Source organism: Schistocerca cancellata, chromosome 8, assembly GCF_023864275.1.
Source record: "Schistocerca cancellata isolate TAMUIC-IGC-003103 chromosome 8, iqSchCanc2.1, whole genome shotgun sequence".
Lineage (NCBI taxonomy): Eukaryota > Metazoa > Arthropoda > Insecta > Orthoptera > Acrididae > Schistocerca > Schistocerca cancellata.
In genome coordinates this window covers 375,946,390-375,963,260 of record NC_064633.1, presented here as the reverse complement: position 1 = coordinate 375,963,260, position 16,871 = coordinate 375,946,390, and the positions used below count along the sequence as shown (strand labels likewise).

Here is a 16,871-nt window from a genome sequence, read left to right as displayed (position 1 = left end):
GGATAAAAACTGTACACAGTGGGCAAAGATGCATACAGCAAGCAGGTTCACATGGATGTAGTTTGCAGTAGTTATTTGGAGATGAAGAGGCTTGCACAGGATAGACTAGTATACAACAACAACAACAACAACAACAACAACATGAGGGCCACTTACAGTTTCTGTCATCAATCAGTGTCTGTCATTTCTGCTCCTATCCTCTCCTAGCAGCACTCACACCTAATATACTCAATTACTACTTGGATAAGTTCCAATATCTGTCTTCCAGCCCTCCATGACTTCCTCTACGATGGAAGTTATTTCCTGTGCCTTACACATTTTCTGGAATCCTGTCCACTCTTCCAGTCAGTGTTTTACACATATTCCTTTCCTTGGTGAGTCTACAGGTTTGATACTATTATACTTCTTTTAGAGGAACTTCTCACTGTCTGCAGTAATCTGCTTCATATATCCTCCTTGCTTATTCCAACATGCATAGTTGTTCAAGGTAGTGGATTCACTCACTTTGTTTACTATATGGACCCACTTACAATGTTAAACAATGGAAAATCCAGGATGGAATAATGACAGTATTATGAAAAAGATAGACTGCTACTCACCATATAGCAGAGATGTTGAGTCACTGATACGACAACATAATGACTGTCAGACAGGTAGATTTTGGCTAAAGGTCTTCAATGTCTCTGGCTGCCAAGACCAGGATGTGAGCAGTTGGGCACGACGGGAGGAGTAATCTGGGTGGTGGGGTAAGGAGGAGGCTGGAGTGGGGAGGAATCAATCTTTTTGCTGTGCCTATCTGCGACTCAATGTCTCTGCTAGACAGTGAGTAGTAATCTATCGTTTTCGCAATACTGTCATTTATGATGTTAATCAAACAATGGAAAATACAGGATGGAAAGTAACAATATTATGGAAAGGAAAGTTGCTACTCACCATATAGTGGAGATACTGAGTCGCAGAAAGGCACAATAGTCTTTTTCATAATATTGTTACATTTATGACGTTAAGTTGAAAGCTAATCTCAAATTTTACTACTCTTCCTTACTTTCATCTCTCTTTGGTTTTTCCATAATCTGTGTTCAGTAAGCTGTCCATTCCATTCAACAGGTCCTGTAATCTTTACTCACTTTCACTGAAGACAGCAATGTCATCAGTGAATCTTATCATTGATATCCTTTTACTATGAACCCTCCATTTATTTCCATCATCCCATTACTACTTTTTTTGATCCACAGGTTGAACAGTGACGGAGACGAGATTGCATCCCTGACTTCTTAGCTTTTTCGTCTGAGCACTTCTCTCTGTCTCAGATCCCACTTGCACGCCATTGATTCTTGCACATACTGTGTACTACAGGACTTTCCCTAAAGTTTATGCATATTTTTCTGAGAATCTGGAATGTCTTTAATGATTTTATATTGTCAAACACTTTTTCTAGGTTGACACTTCTATCAAAGTGTCTTTATTTTGTAAGTGTATCACTTCCATCTATTTTACTGCTTATCCATTGGATTCTGTGGGCCCATGCATGCCATAGCTAACTGGCCATGGAAAGAGTCAGTACATACCGTAGTTACTCGAATCTAAGCCGCACTTTTTTTCCGGTTTTTGTAATCCAAAAAACCGCCTGCGGCTTAAAATAGAGTGCAAAGCAAGTGGAAGTTCTGAAAAATGTTGATAGGTGCCGCCACAACTAACTTCTGCCGTCGAATATATGTAGCGCTACACAAGCATGCTTTTTGGGCACAAAGATAAACACTGGTGCCAAAACCTTTTTTTTCCCCGCCCCGAGTTTCGACCACTGCATTTTCATACATTATCCAACGAAGTAAATACAAATTCCGTGTTGTCCATCTTCGAATGTAGCAGAATTTCAATGTACTACGAAAATCCGACTGGCAAGACTGTTAGGGATGTTTGTCAATATGGCCAACTCTACGTTCCGAGTTTTTTCCTACCTGTGAGAAGAGATGGTTGCTAATAGGAACCTGATGAAGTGTGAATCACATGCAGTATTCCCTTCACCATAAGAATAATAAGAATATAAACATTTTGCCATGTATTCTTTCGTGTTTGCTGCTATCTCATTTAAATCCTGTCTGCCTAATAAACTACGAAACTAGAGTGAGACAACAGCAAACACGGAAGAATATACGTATCGTGTCATGCTTATATTCGTATTATTCTTATGCCTAATAGTGATATAGTCAGAAATGAAGCACGGCAACTGACTAGATTTTAAATGTAAGATGACTAATTTCTGTGCAGAATTTGATGTACTAAAGAAGCGGCCGCACAGATTTTCAAACGGAGAAAAATTTGCGCCTTACTCTCGTTCAGAACATGTTCTATCATCCGCAGTCTATTATTTGGTTCTTGTTGATCATTATCAAAGAAAGCAGCAGTGTAAGTAACAACAAATAGCAGTCTCTTGTCATTGTTTCGCTAATGAGACGATCCTTTTTTTTAAGCGGCGGTAGCGCGCACAAAAACAAGTCATGCCGCAAGCGGCGACAGGCCGTAAACACGCGCTATCAGAATGCGACAAACAATGCATGACAGTACAGTATGGCATTTTCAGCTTAGAGTGACGTAAACACCTATTTAAAAAACGGCACTTATCAGATCAAAGCAAAATAAGCAATCGATTCAAACCAGACGAAGCACATGAAAAAGGAAGGGTACCCGTATAAATACGGACGGAGCGCCTGACGCATAGCAATGCCTACCTGGTAAAGCTTAACTGCTAACCTTACGACTCGAACCAAACTACTGTAGCTGTATCGTCTTTCATTCGACCTAAATTGTGTCTCATATTACAATGGACCAACTTTGTTTCGATTTGGAGGTGCGGCCTAAAACTTTTCTCTCCCCTTGAATTTCGAGTCTCAAATTTCAGGTGCGGCTTAGATTCGGGAAATATTTTTTTTCCTTTATTTCGAGTCTCATTTTTCAGGTGCGGCTTAGATTCGAGTAAATACGGTAGTTTACAGAATACTGATCAGAAAATTTATAAACTAACAAACTAATACAATACAAAAAATTGTAGGAGAGAATATAAATAAATAACACATTAGAGAAAAAAAGTTTTCAACTACTGCGATGAGTTGCTGTACAGAACATGAGTCAGTCACAAGGAAGCTTTTCAACTTGGATTTGAATACTTGGGGTCCCCCCCCCCCCCCCTCCCACCCCCTTTTTTTCAGTTATGCTAGAACCCTACTGAAAAAGAACCTACTGAATAGTGCACATTTTACTGTAAAATGCTTATGAAAGAGTCATCCAAGTGCAAATCATATTTTTGTCTGTTCACTGAATGAATCTCGCATTTTCTTCTGAATGCGTCAATAATGTAAACACCAAATTACATGACAGATATATGTACCACAATGGCCAAGTCAGAACTGAAGAAGCCAGAGGAAGAAAGTGCTAACCCTCCATTTCATTACAATTAGAATAATCACTTTATCCGTGTATTTTCGAATACACTACATACTAGTTACACAGTACTGCAATAAAGTTGTTTCTACTGAATTGTTTTTTCTTATTATATTTATATCATAGTCTTTAAATTCAAACAAACATCTAACATGCAATACCTCAACAAACCCTCAATTGGGTTAGCACTTTTTTCCATAGACCCCTTCAATTGCAAGACACCTGAACAACGCTTACATGAAGTCACAGAACAGATCAGTTGAACAACCCTTTTCTGTCCTAAGAATATTTCTAGTGAGTGCACACACAGTTGCTCAACATATAACACATGTGAGATAATCCAGTGGATATTATTCTTAAAGTGAAAATAGAAGCATTCAGTATCCACACAATATTTTGAATGTGATACTTCCAACTACACTCACGCCAAAGTATTTAAAATGGTCAACTTTACTGACTATTTGAGATGCTTGAGACAATAAACTTTCGCTATTACAGAGTTCCATGTTAGAAATTGTATGCATTGCGTTTTGTTACTATTAAGCATTAACCTGTTATCAGAGAGTAACATGTTGAGCTCACCGACGACTCTGTTAGTTACATCATCTCTACCTCATTCCATGTCTTTCACAATAATAATTAGGTCATCTGCACACATTAATGTTTTTGAGCAATCTGCCACATTTAGTGGCAAGTAATATATCAAGAAAAGCAACGGACACAGAACAGAACCTAGTGGTACACCCACTTTATTTGACCCGAGTCAGATTAATATCTCTTCCCTGTTTGCTTACACTGTAACACAACCTTCTGCTTTGTTCTTTCCAGATGTGAAGTAAATAATTGTTCAGTTCTCTCCCTAATCCCATAATATTCAAATAATGGGAAAGTGTTGTATGGTCCACACAGTCAAATGCTTTTGTTAAATCAAAGAAAGTACCTACTGCCTTCAATTTATCATTTAGCCCTCTCTCTCTCTCTATCTTTCTATAAAGTGTTTTCATTAATGAGTATCTGGGTCCATCACGAAACTGACCACTCTTGACACACACCTTACACAGATGCCTGTGTACAGAACTGAAGTATGGTGGACTGATCATCATACTCCTGCATGAAATTTCATCATATCCACAGGAGTCTCATCTGTCTCCATAGTTCAATGGTCAGCAAGTCTGGTTGCTTTGTGGATGGTCTGGGTTCGTTTTCAGGTACCACCAGGGATTTTTCCTCAGTGGGGAGACTGGTATGGTACAATCAGCCTACAGAGACCACTTGAGGAGCTATTTGAATGAGAAGTAGTGGCTCCAAGGACAAGAATGCTAAATAACAGCTAGGAGAGAAGTGTGCTGATCCCATGCCCTCTCATACTCCATTCAATGACATCACTGGCAGGGGGTGACAAAGTGGTCAGTCATTCCCAATTTGCTCATTAGGGCCACAGTGCAGAGCTTTGCTTTTTTTGTTTTTTTCATGGAAATCGTTATTCTTTAATGATGTAATATCTGACTCAGTTTCATCTTTGCTTGCTTGTTGTAGCTGCATGTGATGCAGTTGTTTCCTAGCACCAGCTTACATGCTCTGCATTTTTACCTGTACCAATAAAATTTTAACTTGCTGACTACAGAAAAAATGTGTTTATTAAATATTTTGCATAGCTCTGGTGAATCACTAACACTTTCATTCTCAAAGAGAGACTGTATAATATGTTTAGCACCCTCATTTTGCCTGATATTTCTTTCACAACTGACCATATCATTTTAATTTTGTTCTGAAAGGTATTTATTCTCTTGGTGTAATGCACTGTTTTAGCCAGTCTGATGATATTTCTCAGCATTTCATAGTATTGTCTGCAGTGAAATTCTGTAACTGGGCTCTGACTACTACAGGTTATTACAACGCCATTAGTTAGCCAAATCTGGTACTTATTAGTGTGTACTACCACCTGAAATTTTTTAATGGAAAAGAACTATCTAAGAACATGGAAAAGGTATTTATACTTCGAGTCATCTGTTTTGTAGATTTCTTGACAGGTTTACACTTCTACACCACATCTACAACCATACTTTTCACACCTCTGAAGTGCATGGCAGAGGTACGCCCCATTGTACCAGTTATTGAGGTTTATTCCGATTTCATTAACATATGTAGCATAACCCCCCCCCCCCCCACCACCAATGAACCATGGACCTTGCCGTTGGTGGGGAGGCTTGCGTGCCTCAGCGATACAGATAGTCGTACCGTAGGTACAACCACAACGGAGGGGTATCTGTTGAGAGGCCAGACAAACGTGTGGTTCCTGAAGAGGGGCAGCAGCCTTTTCAGTAGTTGCAGGGGCAACAGTCTGGATGATTGACTGATTTGGCCTTGTAACAATGTAATGTAACAATAACCATTGTAATTTAACAATAACCAAAACGGCCTTGCTGTTCTGGTACTGCGAACGGCTGAAAGCAAGGGGAAACTACAGCTGTAATTTTTCCCGAGGGCATGCAGCTTTACTGTATGATTAAATGATGATGGCGTCCTCTTGGGTAAAATATTCCGGAGGTAAAATAGTCCCCCATTCGGATCTCCGGGCGGGGACTACTCAAGAGGATGTTGCTATCAGGAGAAAGAAAACTGGCGTTCTACGGATCGGAGCGTGGAATGTCAGATTCCTTAATCGGGCAGGTAGGTTAGAAAATTTAAAAAGGGAAATGGATGGGTTAAAGTTAGATATAGTGGGAATTTGTGAAGTTTGGTGGAAGGAGGAACAAGACTTCTGGTCAGGTGACTACAGGGTTATAAACACAAAGTCAAGTAGGGGTAATGCAGGAGTAGGTTTAATAATGAATAGGAAAATAGGAATGCGGGTAAGCTACTACAAACAGCATAGTGAATGCATTATTGTGGCCAAGATAGATATGAAGCCCACACCTACTACAGTAGTACAAGTTTATATGCCAACTAGCTCTGCAGAAGACGAAGAAATTGAAGAAATGTATGATGAGATAAAAGAAATTATTCAGGTAGTGAAGGGAGATGAAAATTTAATAGTCATGGGTGACTGGAATTCGAGAGTAGGAAAAGGGAGAGAAGGAAACATAGTAGGTGAATATGGATTGGAGGACAGAAATGAAAGAGGAAGCCGTCTGGTAGAATTTTGCACAGAGCACAACTTAATCCTAGCTAACACTTGGTTTAAGAATCATGATAGGTTGTATACATGGAAGAACCCTGGAGATACTAAAAGGTATCAGATAGATTATATAATGGTAGAACAGAGATTTAGGAACCAGGTTTTAAATTGTAAGACATTTCCAGGGGCAGATGTGGACTCTGACCACAATCTATTGGTTATGAACTATAGATTAAAACTGAAGAAACTGCAAAAAGGTGGGAATTTAAGGAGATGGGACCTGGATAAACTGACTAAACTAGAGGTTGTACAGAGTTTCAGGGAGAGCATAAGGGAACAATTAACAGGAATGGGGGAAAGAAATACAGTAGAAGAAGAATGGGTAGCTTTGAGGGATGAAGTAGTAAAGGCAGCACAGGATCAAGTAGGTAAAAAGACGAGGGCTAGTAGAAATCCTTGGGTAACAGAAGAAATATTGAATTTAATTGATGAAAGGAGAAAATATAAAAATGCAGTAAATGAAGCAGGCAAAAAGGAATACAAACGTCTCAAAAATGAGATCGACAGGAAGTGCAAAATGGCTAAGCAGGGATGGCTACAGGACAAATGTAAGGATGTAGAGGCTTATCACACTAGGAGTAAGATAGATACTGCCTACAGGAAAATTAGAGAGACCTTTGGAGATAAGAGAACCACTTGTATGAATATCAAGAGCTCAGATGGAAACCCAGTTCTAAGCAAAAAAGGGAAAGCAGAAAGGTGGAGGGAGTATATAGAGGGTCTATACAAGGGCGATGTACTTGAGGACAATATTATGGAAATGGAAGAGGATGTAGATGAAAATGAAATGGGAGATACGATACTGCGTGAAGAGTTTGACAGAGCACTGAAAGACCTGAGTCAAAACAAGGCCCTCGGAGTAGACAACATTCCATTGGAACTACTGACGGCCTTGGGAGAGCCAGTCCTGACAAAACTCTACCATCTGGTGAGCAAGATGTATGAAACAGGTGAAATACCCTCAGACTTCAAGAAGAATATAATAATTCCAATCCCAAAGAAAGCAGGCGTTGACAGATGTGAAAATTACCGAACAATCGGTTTAATAAGCCACAGCTGCAAAATACTAACACGAATTCTTTACAGACGAATGGAAAAACTGGTAGAAGCCGACCTCGGGGAAGATCAGTTTGGGTTCCATAGAAATACTGGAACACGTGAGGCAATACTGACCTTACGACTTCTCTTAGGAGGAAGATTAAGGAAAGGCAAACCTACGTTTCTAGCATTTGTAGACTTACAGAAAGCTTTTGACAATGTTGACTGGAATACTCTCTTTCAAATTCTAAAGGTGGCAGGGGTAAAATACAGGGAGCGAAAGGCTATTTACAATTTGTACAGAAACCAGATGGCAGTTATAAGAGTCGAGGGACATGAAAGGGAAGCAGCGGTTGGGAAGGGAGTGAGACAGGGTTGTAGCCTCTCCCCAATGTTATTCAATCTGTATATTGAGCAAGCAGTAAAGGAAACAAAAGAAAAATTTGGAGTAGGTATTAAAATCCATGGAGAAGAAATAAAAACTTTGAGGTTCGCCGATGACATTGTAATTCTGTCAGAGACAGCAAAGGACTTGGAAGAGCAGTTGAACGGAATGGACAGTGTCTTGAAAGGAGGATATAAGATGAACATCAACAAAAGGAAAACAAGGATAATGGAATGTAGTCGAATTAAGTCTGGTGATGCTGAGGGAATTAGATTAGGAAATGAGGCACTTAAAGTAGTAAAGGAGTTTTGCTATTTGGGGAGCAAAATAACTGATGATGGTCGAAGTAGAGAGGATATAAAATGTAGACTGGCAATGGCAAGGAAAGCGTTTCTGAAGAAGAGAAATTTGTTAACATCGAGTATAGATTTAAGTGTCAGGAAGTCATTTCTGAAAGTAATTGCATGGAGTGTAGCCATGTATGGAAGTGAAACATGGACGGTAAATAGTTTGGACAAGAAGAGAATAGAAGCTTTCGAAATGTGGTGCTACAGAAGAATGCTGAAGATTAGATGGGTAGATCACATAACTAATGAGGAAGTATTGAATACGATTGGGGAGAAGAGAAGTTTGTGGCACAATTTGACCAGAAGAAGGGATCGGTTGGTAGGACATGTTCTGAGGCATCAAGGGATCACCAATTTAGTATTGGAGGGCAGCGTGGAGGGTAAAAATCGTAGGGGGAGACCAAGAGATGAATACACTAAGCAGATTCAGAAGGATGTAAGTTGCAGTAGGTATTGGGAGATGAAGAAGCTTGCACAGGATAGAGTAGCATGGAGAGCTGCATCAAACCAGTCTCAGGACTGAAGACCACAACAACAACAACAACATGTAGCATGGGAAGAATTATGTTTAAATGCCTCTGTGCATGCTGTAATTAATTTAATCTTGTCCTCACAATCCCAATGTGAGTGATACATAGGCAGTTGTAATATATTACTACAGTCGTCAATGAATGCCAGTTCCTGAAATTTTGTACATAGGCTTTCTGACTTTCTTGGGATAGTTTACGTCTTATCTTCAAGAGAGTGCAAGTTCAGTTTCTTCAGCATCTCTGCAACACTGTCCCATGGATCAAACAAAATTGTGACAATTAGTGCTGCATTTCTCTGTACACGTTCAATATCCCAGGCTGGTCCTATTTGGTACAGATTCCACACACTTTGGCAATATTCTAGAATCCATCACACAAGTGATTTGCAAACAATCTCCTCTGTAGACTGATAGCATTTCCCCAGTACTCAATCAAGAAACTGAAGTCTATCACCCATTTTACCACGTGTGAACCTATGATATCATTGTATTTCATATCCCTACAAAGTGTTACACCAAGGTATTTGTACGAGTTTGGCGATTCTAACCTTGATTCACTGATATTATAGACATAGGATACTATGTTTTTCTGCTTTGTTAAGTGCACAGTTTCACATTTCTGAACATTTAAAGCAAGTTGTCAATCTTTACACCACTTTGAAGTCTAATGAAAATCTGTGAATATTTACGCAGCTTCTTTCAGACAATACTTCAGACAGTATTTTGTTATAGATAATGGCAAAAAGTATGAGGTTACCATTAATATTGTCTGCAAGGTAATTAATATACAATCTGAACAGCAAGGATCCTAACACACTTCCCTGGGGCGCACCTGAAGTTACTTCTACATCTGACGATGGCTCTCCATCCACAATAACCTGCTGCATTTTCCCTACCAAAAAACCTCAGTCCAGTCACAAATTTTTCTTGATACACCATACAACTGAATTTTTGACAATAAGCATAGATGTGGTGTCAAGTCAAATGCTTTTCTGAAATCAATAAATACTTCATGTACCTACCTTGATCACAGGCTTTCATTATTTCGTGGGCGAAAAGTGTGAGTTGGGTTTTGCATGATCAGTGTTTTTGTAATCCATACTGGTTAGCAGGGTTTAATGGCCTGTCAACACCAAAGTCATTAGAGACAGAGAACAAGCTCCAATTGTTTCATGCATGGGGAAGGAAATCGGCTGTGCTCTTTCAAAGGAACCACCCCGGCATTTACTTGGTGTGATTTCAGTAAATCTTGGAAAACCCAAATCAATATGGCAAGACATGGGTTGAACTGCCATCCTCCAAAATGCAAGTCCAGTGTGCTACCCACTGCACCACCTCATTCAGTGACTGGCATGGAGGGGGTCATTTGTCCAAGATACCTCATTATGTTTTACCTCAGACTATGTTCTAAGATTCTGCAACACATCTATGTCACAGATACTGGGTGGTAGTTTTATGGATCACTTCTGCTACATTTCTTGTAAACGGGTGTGACCTGTGCTTTCTTTTTTATATATATATATTAAAAGAAGGAAGAAGAAGAAACTCTTACGTTGAAACTTGGGAATATGTAGAAGATTATGATGAAAGGTTTTTTCCTTAGCAAGTGCAACATCAGAACTACCTCTCTGTTGCTTCCACCAATCCTAAAGCCAATCAGATCATCGATTTTACTTTCTATTCTTCTGTATATTAATCTTGGCAACTTGAATGAATGAGCAATTAATCTCACTGCACAATAATTCTCACATTTATCTGCCTTTGCTATCTTGGGGACTGTTTGAATTACAACCTTGCAAAGGTCAGATGATTTGTCTCCAGTTTACTAGATTCTACAAACTCAATGAACAATTGTTCAGTTGCTACATCTACAATGAATTTAGAAATTTTGAAAGAATGCTGTCTATCATTTCTGGTTCATTTGATCACTAGTCTTCTAAAGTTCTGTTGAACTCTGGCTATACTACTGGGTCCCAGATGTCTTCCAAATTGACATCTATTTCTTCTATCATGTCAGCAGACAGTTCCTCAGCCCCTGGATAGGCCCCAATGTGCTCTTTCTTCCCATCTGCTCCCATCTCTGCATCCAACACTTCGATTCTTTTTGCACTCATAATGCTGACACTTTGTTTTTAATTTCACTCAAAGTTAGTTTGATTTTTCTATGTGGATGTTAAGTGCAGTACCCAGAACCGTCTTTCTTAATATTGTGGCTGCAACTTACTAAATCTTTCACCAGTACAGAGTGACATATTACTTTCCACTAAGGAAACTGTTTTTCAAGCCTTAATGTGTCTGTTAAAGGGTACTTTATACTTCATTACAGAAAGCTTATTAAAAACGTTATTACAGACTGAAAAAAAATCAGCTCCTTATATAAGACACATACTAAATTCACGATTAAGTTCGATAAACTTTTGCTGAATCACGCTGTATGGTTCACTGCAGTGACTTGGACCTACTGGTCACTGTCCTCAAATAACTGATATGTCATTTCGTTCAGTACCAGTAAATTACTACGTTGCGAAAGGTAAATTATTAGCTCGTCTGAAAAGTGGTATTGCGAGAAAAAATTCTGCAAGTCTTTCTTTCGGTTTAAATTCAATTTAATGTCTCGATGCAGCGGAATCATAGTTAACAACACTGCAGGTGCTAAAATAGACTAGCTGCCAAAACAAGCGTTTATAGTACCAATATAACTTACTTTATTTACCCGCTATTAATGCGTGCGATGTTTCTAACGCGAGATACACCTCACAAGCACGTCTCCCAAACAAAACACCTATATTTGTCTCGTCACGCAATATGAACCCGTATAATAACTGCATAACTCTGAAAAAAATACGATGCCTGCAATACCAACATGTTGTAGGAAACTTGTAGCGCATTCTTCCGCCTTTTTGCACAGCAGTTTTAATCTCTAGTTGCAGACAACACCAGTAAAAATGTTTATGTATAGTAATGGATGAGCTTACGGGTGTTATGAGTTATAAAGAAATGAAAGACTGAAAATTAGGAAAATTGTCACTCGGAAAATTTCTCTTTCGTGAAATGCCGAAACTGCAGTTAGAGTACTATCTGAGTTAACCTATTAAATGAATAACGCACTTTCGTATTTGTAAACAGTGAGGTTGGTGACAAATGATGGCTGTGGTGTGCGCGTTGCGAGAGAAAGTCGTTCATTTGATAAAGTTAAGACAACAGTGCGTTGCAGCAATTCTTAATAGTGTTAAACATAATTTCAGTGTTAGTGCAAATGAAGCTGAGTATACGGAAAGACCAAAATATCCACCTATTTTAGACCTATCACGGCGAGCCATTAGGGAACGTAAGGAAAGAGAGTGGCACGAAAAGATCAGGTCTTTGGAAACCGTGGAAGAAAAGCTCTTCGCGTTAAACTTGCCAAGATATTATGGGTGGAGGTCATTACTGCTAACAGAGGGTCATTTACTGTACGATACGTTCAAATTTTTCCGGTATATTACGAGAACACAATTTTCTTCTGTAGAAGAACTGCCGTTCAGTTTTGAAAATAATGGCACTTTATCAGATGATTTGTTCAACAAAATTAAGAATGATGTCCAGGACGCTCTGGTATTCGAGTACAAATGCAGAAGGTAGTAACTTAATTGTGTTGGATTTCTTTTATTGTATTCAATGTCCTTATTAGAAAGATGTAGAGCAACTCTTATAATGGAATTTTTCACTCTGCAGCGGAGTATACTCTGATTTTAAACTTCCTGGCAAATTAGAACTGTGTGCCAGACCAAGCCTCAGTGCTCTAGAGATGAGCTACCCAAGCACGACTCACGACCCGTCCTCACAGGTTTATTTCTGCCAGTACCTCGTCGGCTACCTTGCAAACTTCACAGAAGCTCGCCTGCGAAACTGCAAGACTAGTACTCCTGGAAGAAAGGATATTGTGGAGACGTGGCTTAGACACAGCTTGGCAGATGTTTCCAGACTGAAATTTTTCACTTTCCAGTGGAGTGTGCACTGACGTAAAACTGCCACTAGTGCTAGACTTGCAAGTTTTACAGGAGACAAGGTACTGGCAGAAGTAAATTTATGATAACAGGTCGTGGGCCATGTTTGTGGGTAGCTCAGTCAATAGAGCACTTGCCTGTGAAAAGCAAAGGTCCCGAGTTTGAGTCTCTGTCGGGTGCACAGTTTTACTCTGCCAGGATGTTTAAACTCTTACAGTATTCCTCATCTACAGCAAATGTTAAACATTGTGCTAAATCTATTTGATAGAAGTGTGCAATATGAATATTGTGTACAGTTGATAATCAAACATCTTGCAAAGGCCTCTTCAAGAATGTTTATATGCCAGTAGGCAATAGCAGTTTTATACATTCATAAATCACTTTTACAAGCATGTTGGACATGTCATAGTATTCCATTTTAAGAGTAACAAAAATACCCAATTCGTATAACAGCCATTTGCATAAATAGGCTACTGGAGCATTTGCTTGAACTAATTTAGGCAGATTTTGGAAACCTAAATCAGCATGGCAGGATGTCCGCTAGTGGACATTGATACAAAATTTGAAATCTCCGTAGCATAGCCTAGTGTTTGCATTCACACCATTAGTTAACACTCTTTGCCATATATAATGCACGTTTTGTCATCAAAACTAAAGCTTCGAGGCAAATTCAGAGGTCATAGATTAAATTGTGGAAAAGTCTTCACTAAGTGTTTGATGCATATTACATTCATCTGTCATAAGTAATCAGTGGTCTTTGTTTGAAGTAACCTATTAGATAACAATAGAAGCTAAGTGATATAAGAGAAGGTGCTGTGATTTTTTTCCTCCCTTGCTGTACATATATAAAAAATAATATGGGAAATAAGTCCCAGAATTGTCAGTGTAAGTAGATTAGCACTAGTTGGAAATTGTTACTGTTTAATGTTCAGAAGTAGTCTGTAGTTACTGGTTCCACATATTAAGATACAAGGGTTATTACAAAAGTAAAACTTCCCATTTATTTTCGTTGAAATTGCAACAGAGATCGAAAGCACAATAACACTAATAGACCAAGGTTTCAACTACAATATCTCAGTTTTCCTCTACTAATTGTGACTTGTTAATCTACTCATACTGTTAATAATGAGAATTACTTCTAGATTACTTTAATGTATGTAGGCCTGTGATCAGGTGAATACAGCATTATAAATACAAAATCAAGTAGGGGTAATGCAGGAGTACGTTTAATAATGAATAAAAAATTAGGAGTGTGGGTAAGCTACTACGAACAGCATAGTGAATGCATTAATGTAGCCAAGATAGACACAAAGCTCACACATACCACAGTAGTACAAGTTTATATGGCAACCAGCTCCACAGATGATCAAGAGATTGAAGAAATGTATGATGAAATAAGAGATTATTCAGATAATGAGGGGAGATGAAAATTTAATAGTCATGGGGGGACTGGAATTCAGTAGTAGGAAAAGTAGGTGCTGAATATGGAAAGGGGCAAGGAATGAAAGAAGAAGCTGTCTGGTAGAATTTTGCACAGAGCATAAGTTGATCATAGCTAACACTTGGTTTAAGAGTTATGGAAGGTTTCAAGTAGATTATGTAATGGTAAGGCAGAGATTTAGGAACCAGGTTTTAAATTGTAAGACATTTCCAGGGGCAGATGCGGACTCTGACCACACTCTATTGGTTATGAACTGTAGATTAAAACTGAAGAAACTGCAAAAAGCTGGGAATTTAAGGAGATGGAACCTGGATAAACTGAAAGAATCAGGTACTGTAGAGAGTTTCAGAGAGAGCATTAGGGAACGATTGACAAGAAGGGGGGAAAGAAATACAGTAGATGAAGAATGGGTAGCTTTGAGAGATGAAATAGTGAAGGCAGCGGAGGATCAAGTAGGTAAAAAGAAGATGATTAATAGAAATCCTTGGGTAGCAGAAGAGGTATTAAATATAATTGCTTAAAGGAGTAAACATAAAAATGCAGAAAATGAAGCAGGCAAAAAGGAATACAAACATGTCAAAAATGAGATTGACAGGAAGTGCAAGATGGCTAAATAGGGATGGCTAGAGGACAAATTAAGTATGTAGAGGCACATATCACTAGAGGTAAAATAGATACAGCCTACAGGAAAATTAAAGAGACCTTTGGAGAAAAGAGAACCTCTTGTATGGGTATCAAGAGCTTAGATGGAAAGCCAGTTCTAAGCAAAGCAGGGTAGGGAGAAAGGTGGAAGGAGTATATAGAGTGTCTATACAAGGGTGATGAACTTCTGAGTAATATTATGGAAATGGAAGAGGACGTAGGTGAAGATTGAAGTGGGAGATATGATATTGTGTGAAGAACACTGACAGATCTATGTCAAAACAAGGCTCCGGGAGTAGACAACATTCCATTAGAGCTACTGATAGCCTTGGGAGAGCCAGTCCTGGCAAAACTCTACTATGTTGTAAATGAGACAGGTGAAAGACCCTCAGACTTCAAGAAGAATGTAATAATACCAGTCCCAAAGAAAGCAGGTGTTGACAGGTGTGAAACTATCAGCTTAATAAGCCACGGCTGCAGAATACTGACATAAATTCTTTACATACAAATGGAAAAACTAGTGAGAGTTTGGATTCCATAGAAATGTTGGAATATGTGAGTCAATACTGACCCTACAACTTATCTTAGATTAAGAAAAGACAAACCTAAGTTTTTAGCATTTGTAGACTTACAGAAAGCTTTTGACAATGTTGACTGGAAAACTGTCCTTCAAATTCTGAAGGTGGCAGAGGTCAAATACAGGGAGCGAAAGTCTGTTTACAGTTTTTACAGAAACCAGATGTCAGTTATAAGAGTCGAGGGGCACGAAAGGTAATTAGTGGTTGAAAACGTAGTGAGACAGGGTTGTACCGTATCTCCGATGTTATTTAGTCTATATATTGAGCACCAGTAAAGGAAACAAAAGAAAAATTTGGGGCAGGAAATAAAATCCATGGAGAAGAAATAAAAACTTTTGAGGTTTGCCGACGACATTGTAATACTGTCAGAGACAGCAAAGGATGTGGGAGAGCAGTTGAACGGAATGGACAGTGTCTTGAAAGGAGGATATAAGATGAACATCAACAAAAGCAAAATGAGGATAATGGAATGTAGTCATCAGGTGATGCTGAGGGAATTAGATTAGGAAATGAGACACTTAAAGTAGTTTTGCTATTTGCGAGCAAAATAACTGATGATGGTTGAAGTAGAGAGGATATAAAATATAGACTGGCAATGGCAAGGAAATCGTTTCTGAAGAAGAGAAATTTGTTAACATCGAGTATTGATTTAAGTGTCAGGAAGTCATTTCTGAAAGTATTTGTATGGAGTGGAGCCATGTATGGAAGTGAAACATGGACGATAAATAGTTTAGACAAGAAGAGAATAGAAGCTTTTGAAATGTGGTGCTACAGAAGAATGCTGAAGATAAGATGAGTAGATCACGTAACTAATGAGGAGGTACTGAATAGAATTGGGGAGAAGTGAAATTTGTGCCACAACTCGTCTAGAAGAAGGGATCAGTTTGTAGAACATGTTCTGAGGCATCAAGTGATCATCAATTTAGTATTGGAGGGAAGCACAGAGGGTAAAAATTGTAGAGGGAGACCAAGGCTTGAATACACTAAACAGATTCAGAAGGATGTAGGTTCCAGTAGTTACTCAGAGATGAAGAAGCTCGCACAGGTAGAGTAGCATGGAGAGCTGCAAAAACCAGTCTCTGGACTGAAGACCACAACAAGGAACAACAACAACAACAACAACAGTAGAAGAAGAGCACCTACTTTGAAAAGTCTCTGCCTCTCCTCTTACACTACTCAGCTTCTGTTTTCATTTAGTAATTTATACGAAGCATTTATGGTCTGCACCGAAAGATCCTATTTCATACCACAAGCTTTGACCATTGATGTCATCAAGAGGGCAGACACCCCAATTTCAAACATATATAAT

General features: G+C 38.9%; 2 protein-coding genes across 4 annotated transcripts in view; one reads left to right on the top strand and one right to left on the bottom strand.

Moving 5' to 3' along the window:
- The window catches only part of LOC126094450 (very-long-chain (3R)-3-hydroxyacyl-CoA dehydratase), a 174,466-nt gene extending 162,694 nt beyond the window's left edge, over positions 1-11,772 (bottom strand). For 2 of the 3 annotated variants that reach the window (XM_049908821.1, XM_049908825.1), the window contains exon 1: positions 11,620-11,772. The gene's annotated coding sequence lies outside the window, so the exon portion shown is untranslated. The remainder of the gene's footprint in view (positions 1-11,619) is intronic. The other variant, XM_049908822.1, reaches the window with a different exon arrangement.
- A 251-nt stretch (positions 11,773-12,023) lies between these two features.
- LOC126094449 (28S ribosomal protein S30, mitochondrial) overlaps positions 12,024-16,871 on the top strand; it is a 77,932-nt gene continuing 73,084 nt past the window's right edge. Inside the window, exon 1 of the mRNA XM_049908820.1 lies at positions 12,024-12,532. Coding sequence (XP_049764777.1) covers positions 12,057-12,532 — 476 coding nt within the window. The 5' untranslated portion in view covers positions 12,024-12,056. The remainder of the gene's footprint in view (positions 12,533-16,871) is intronic.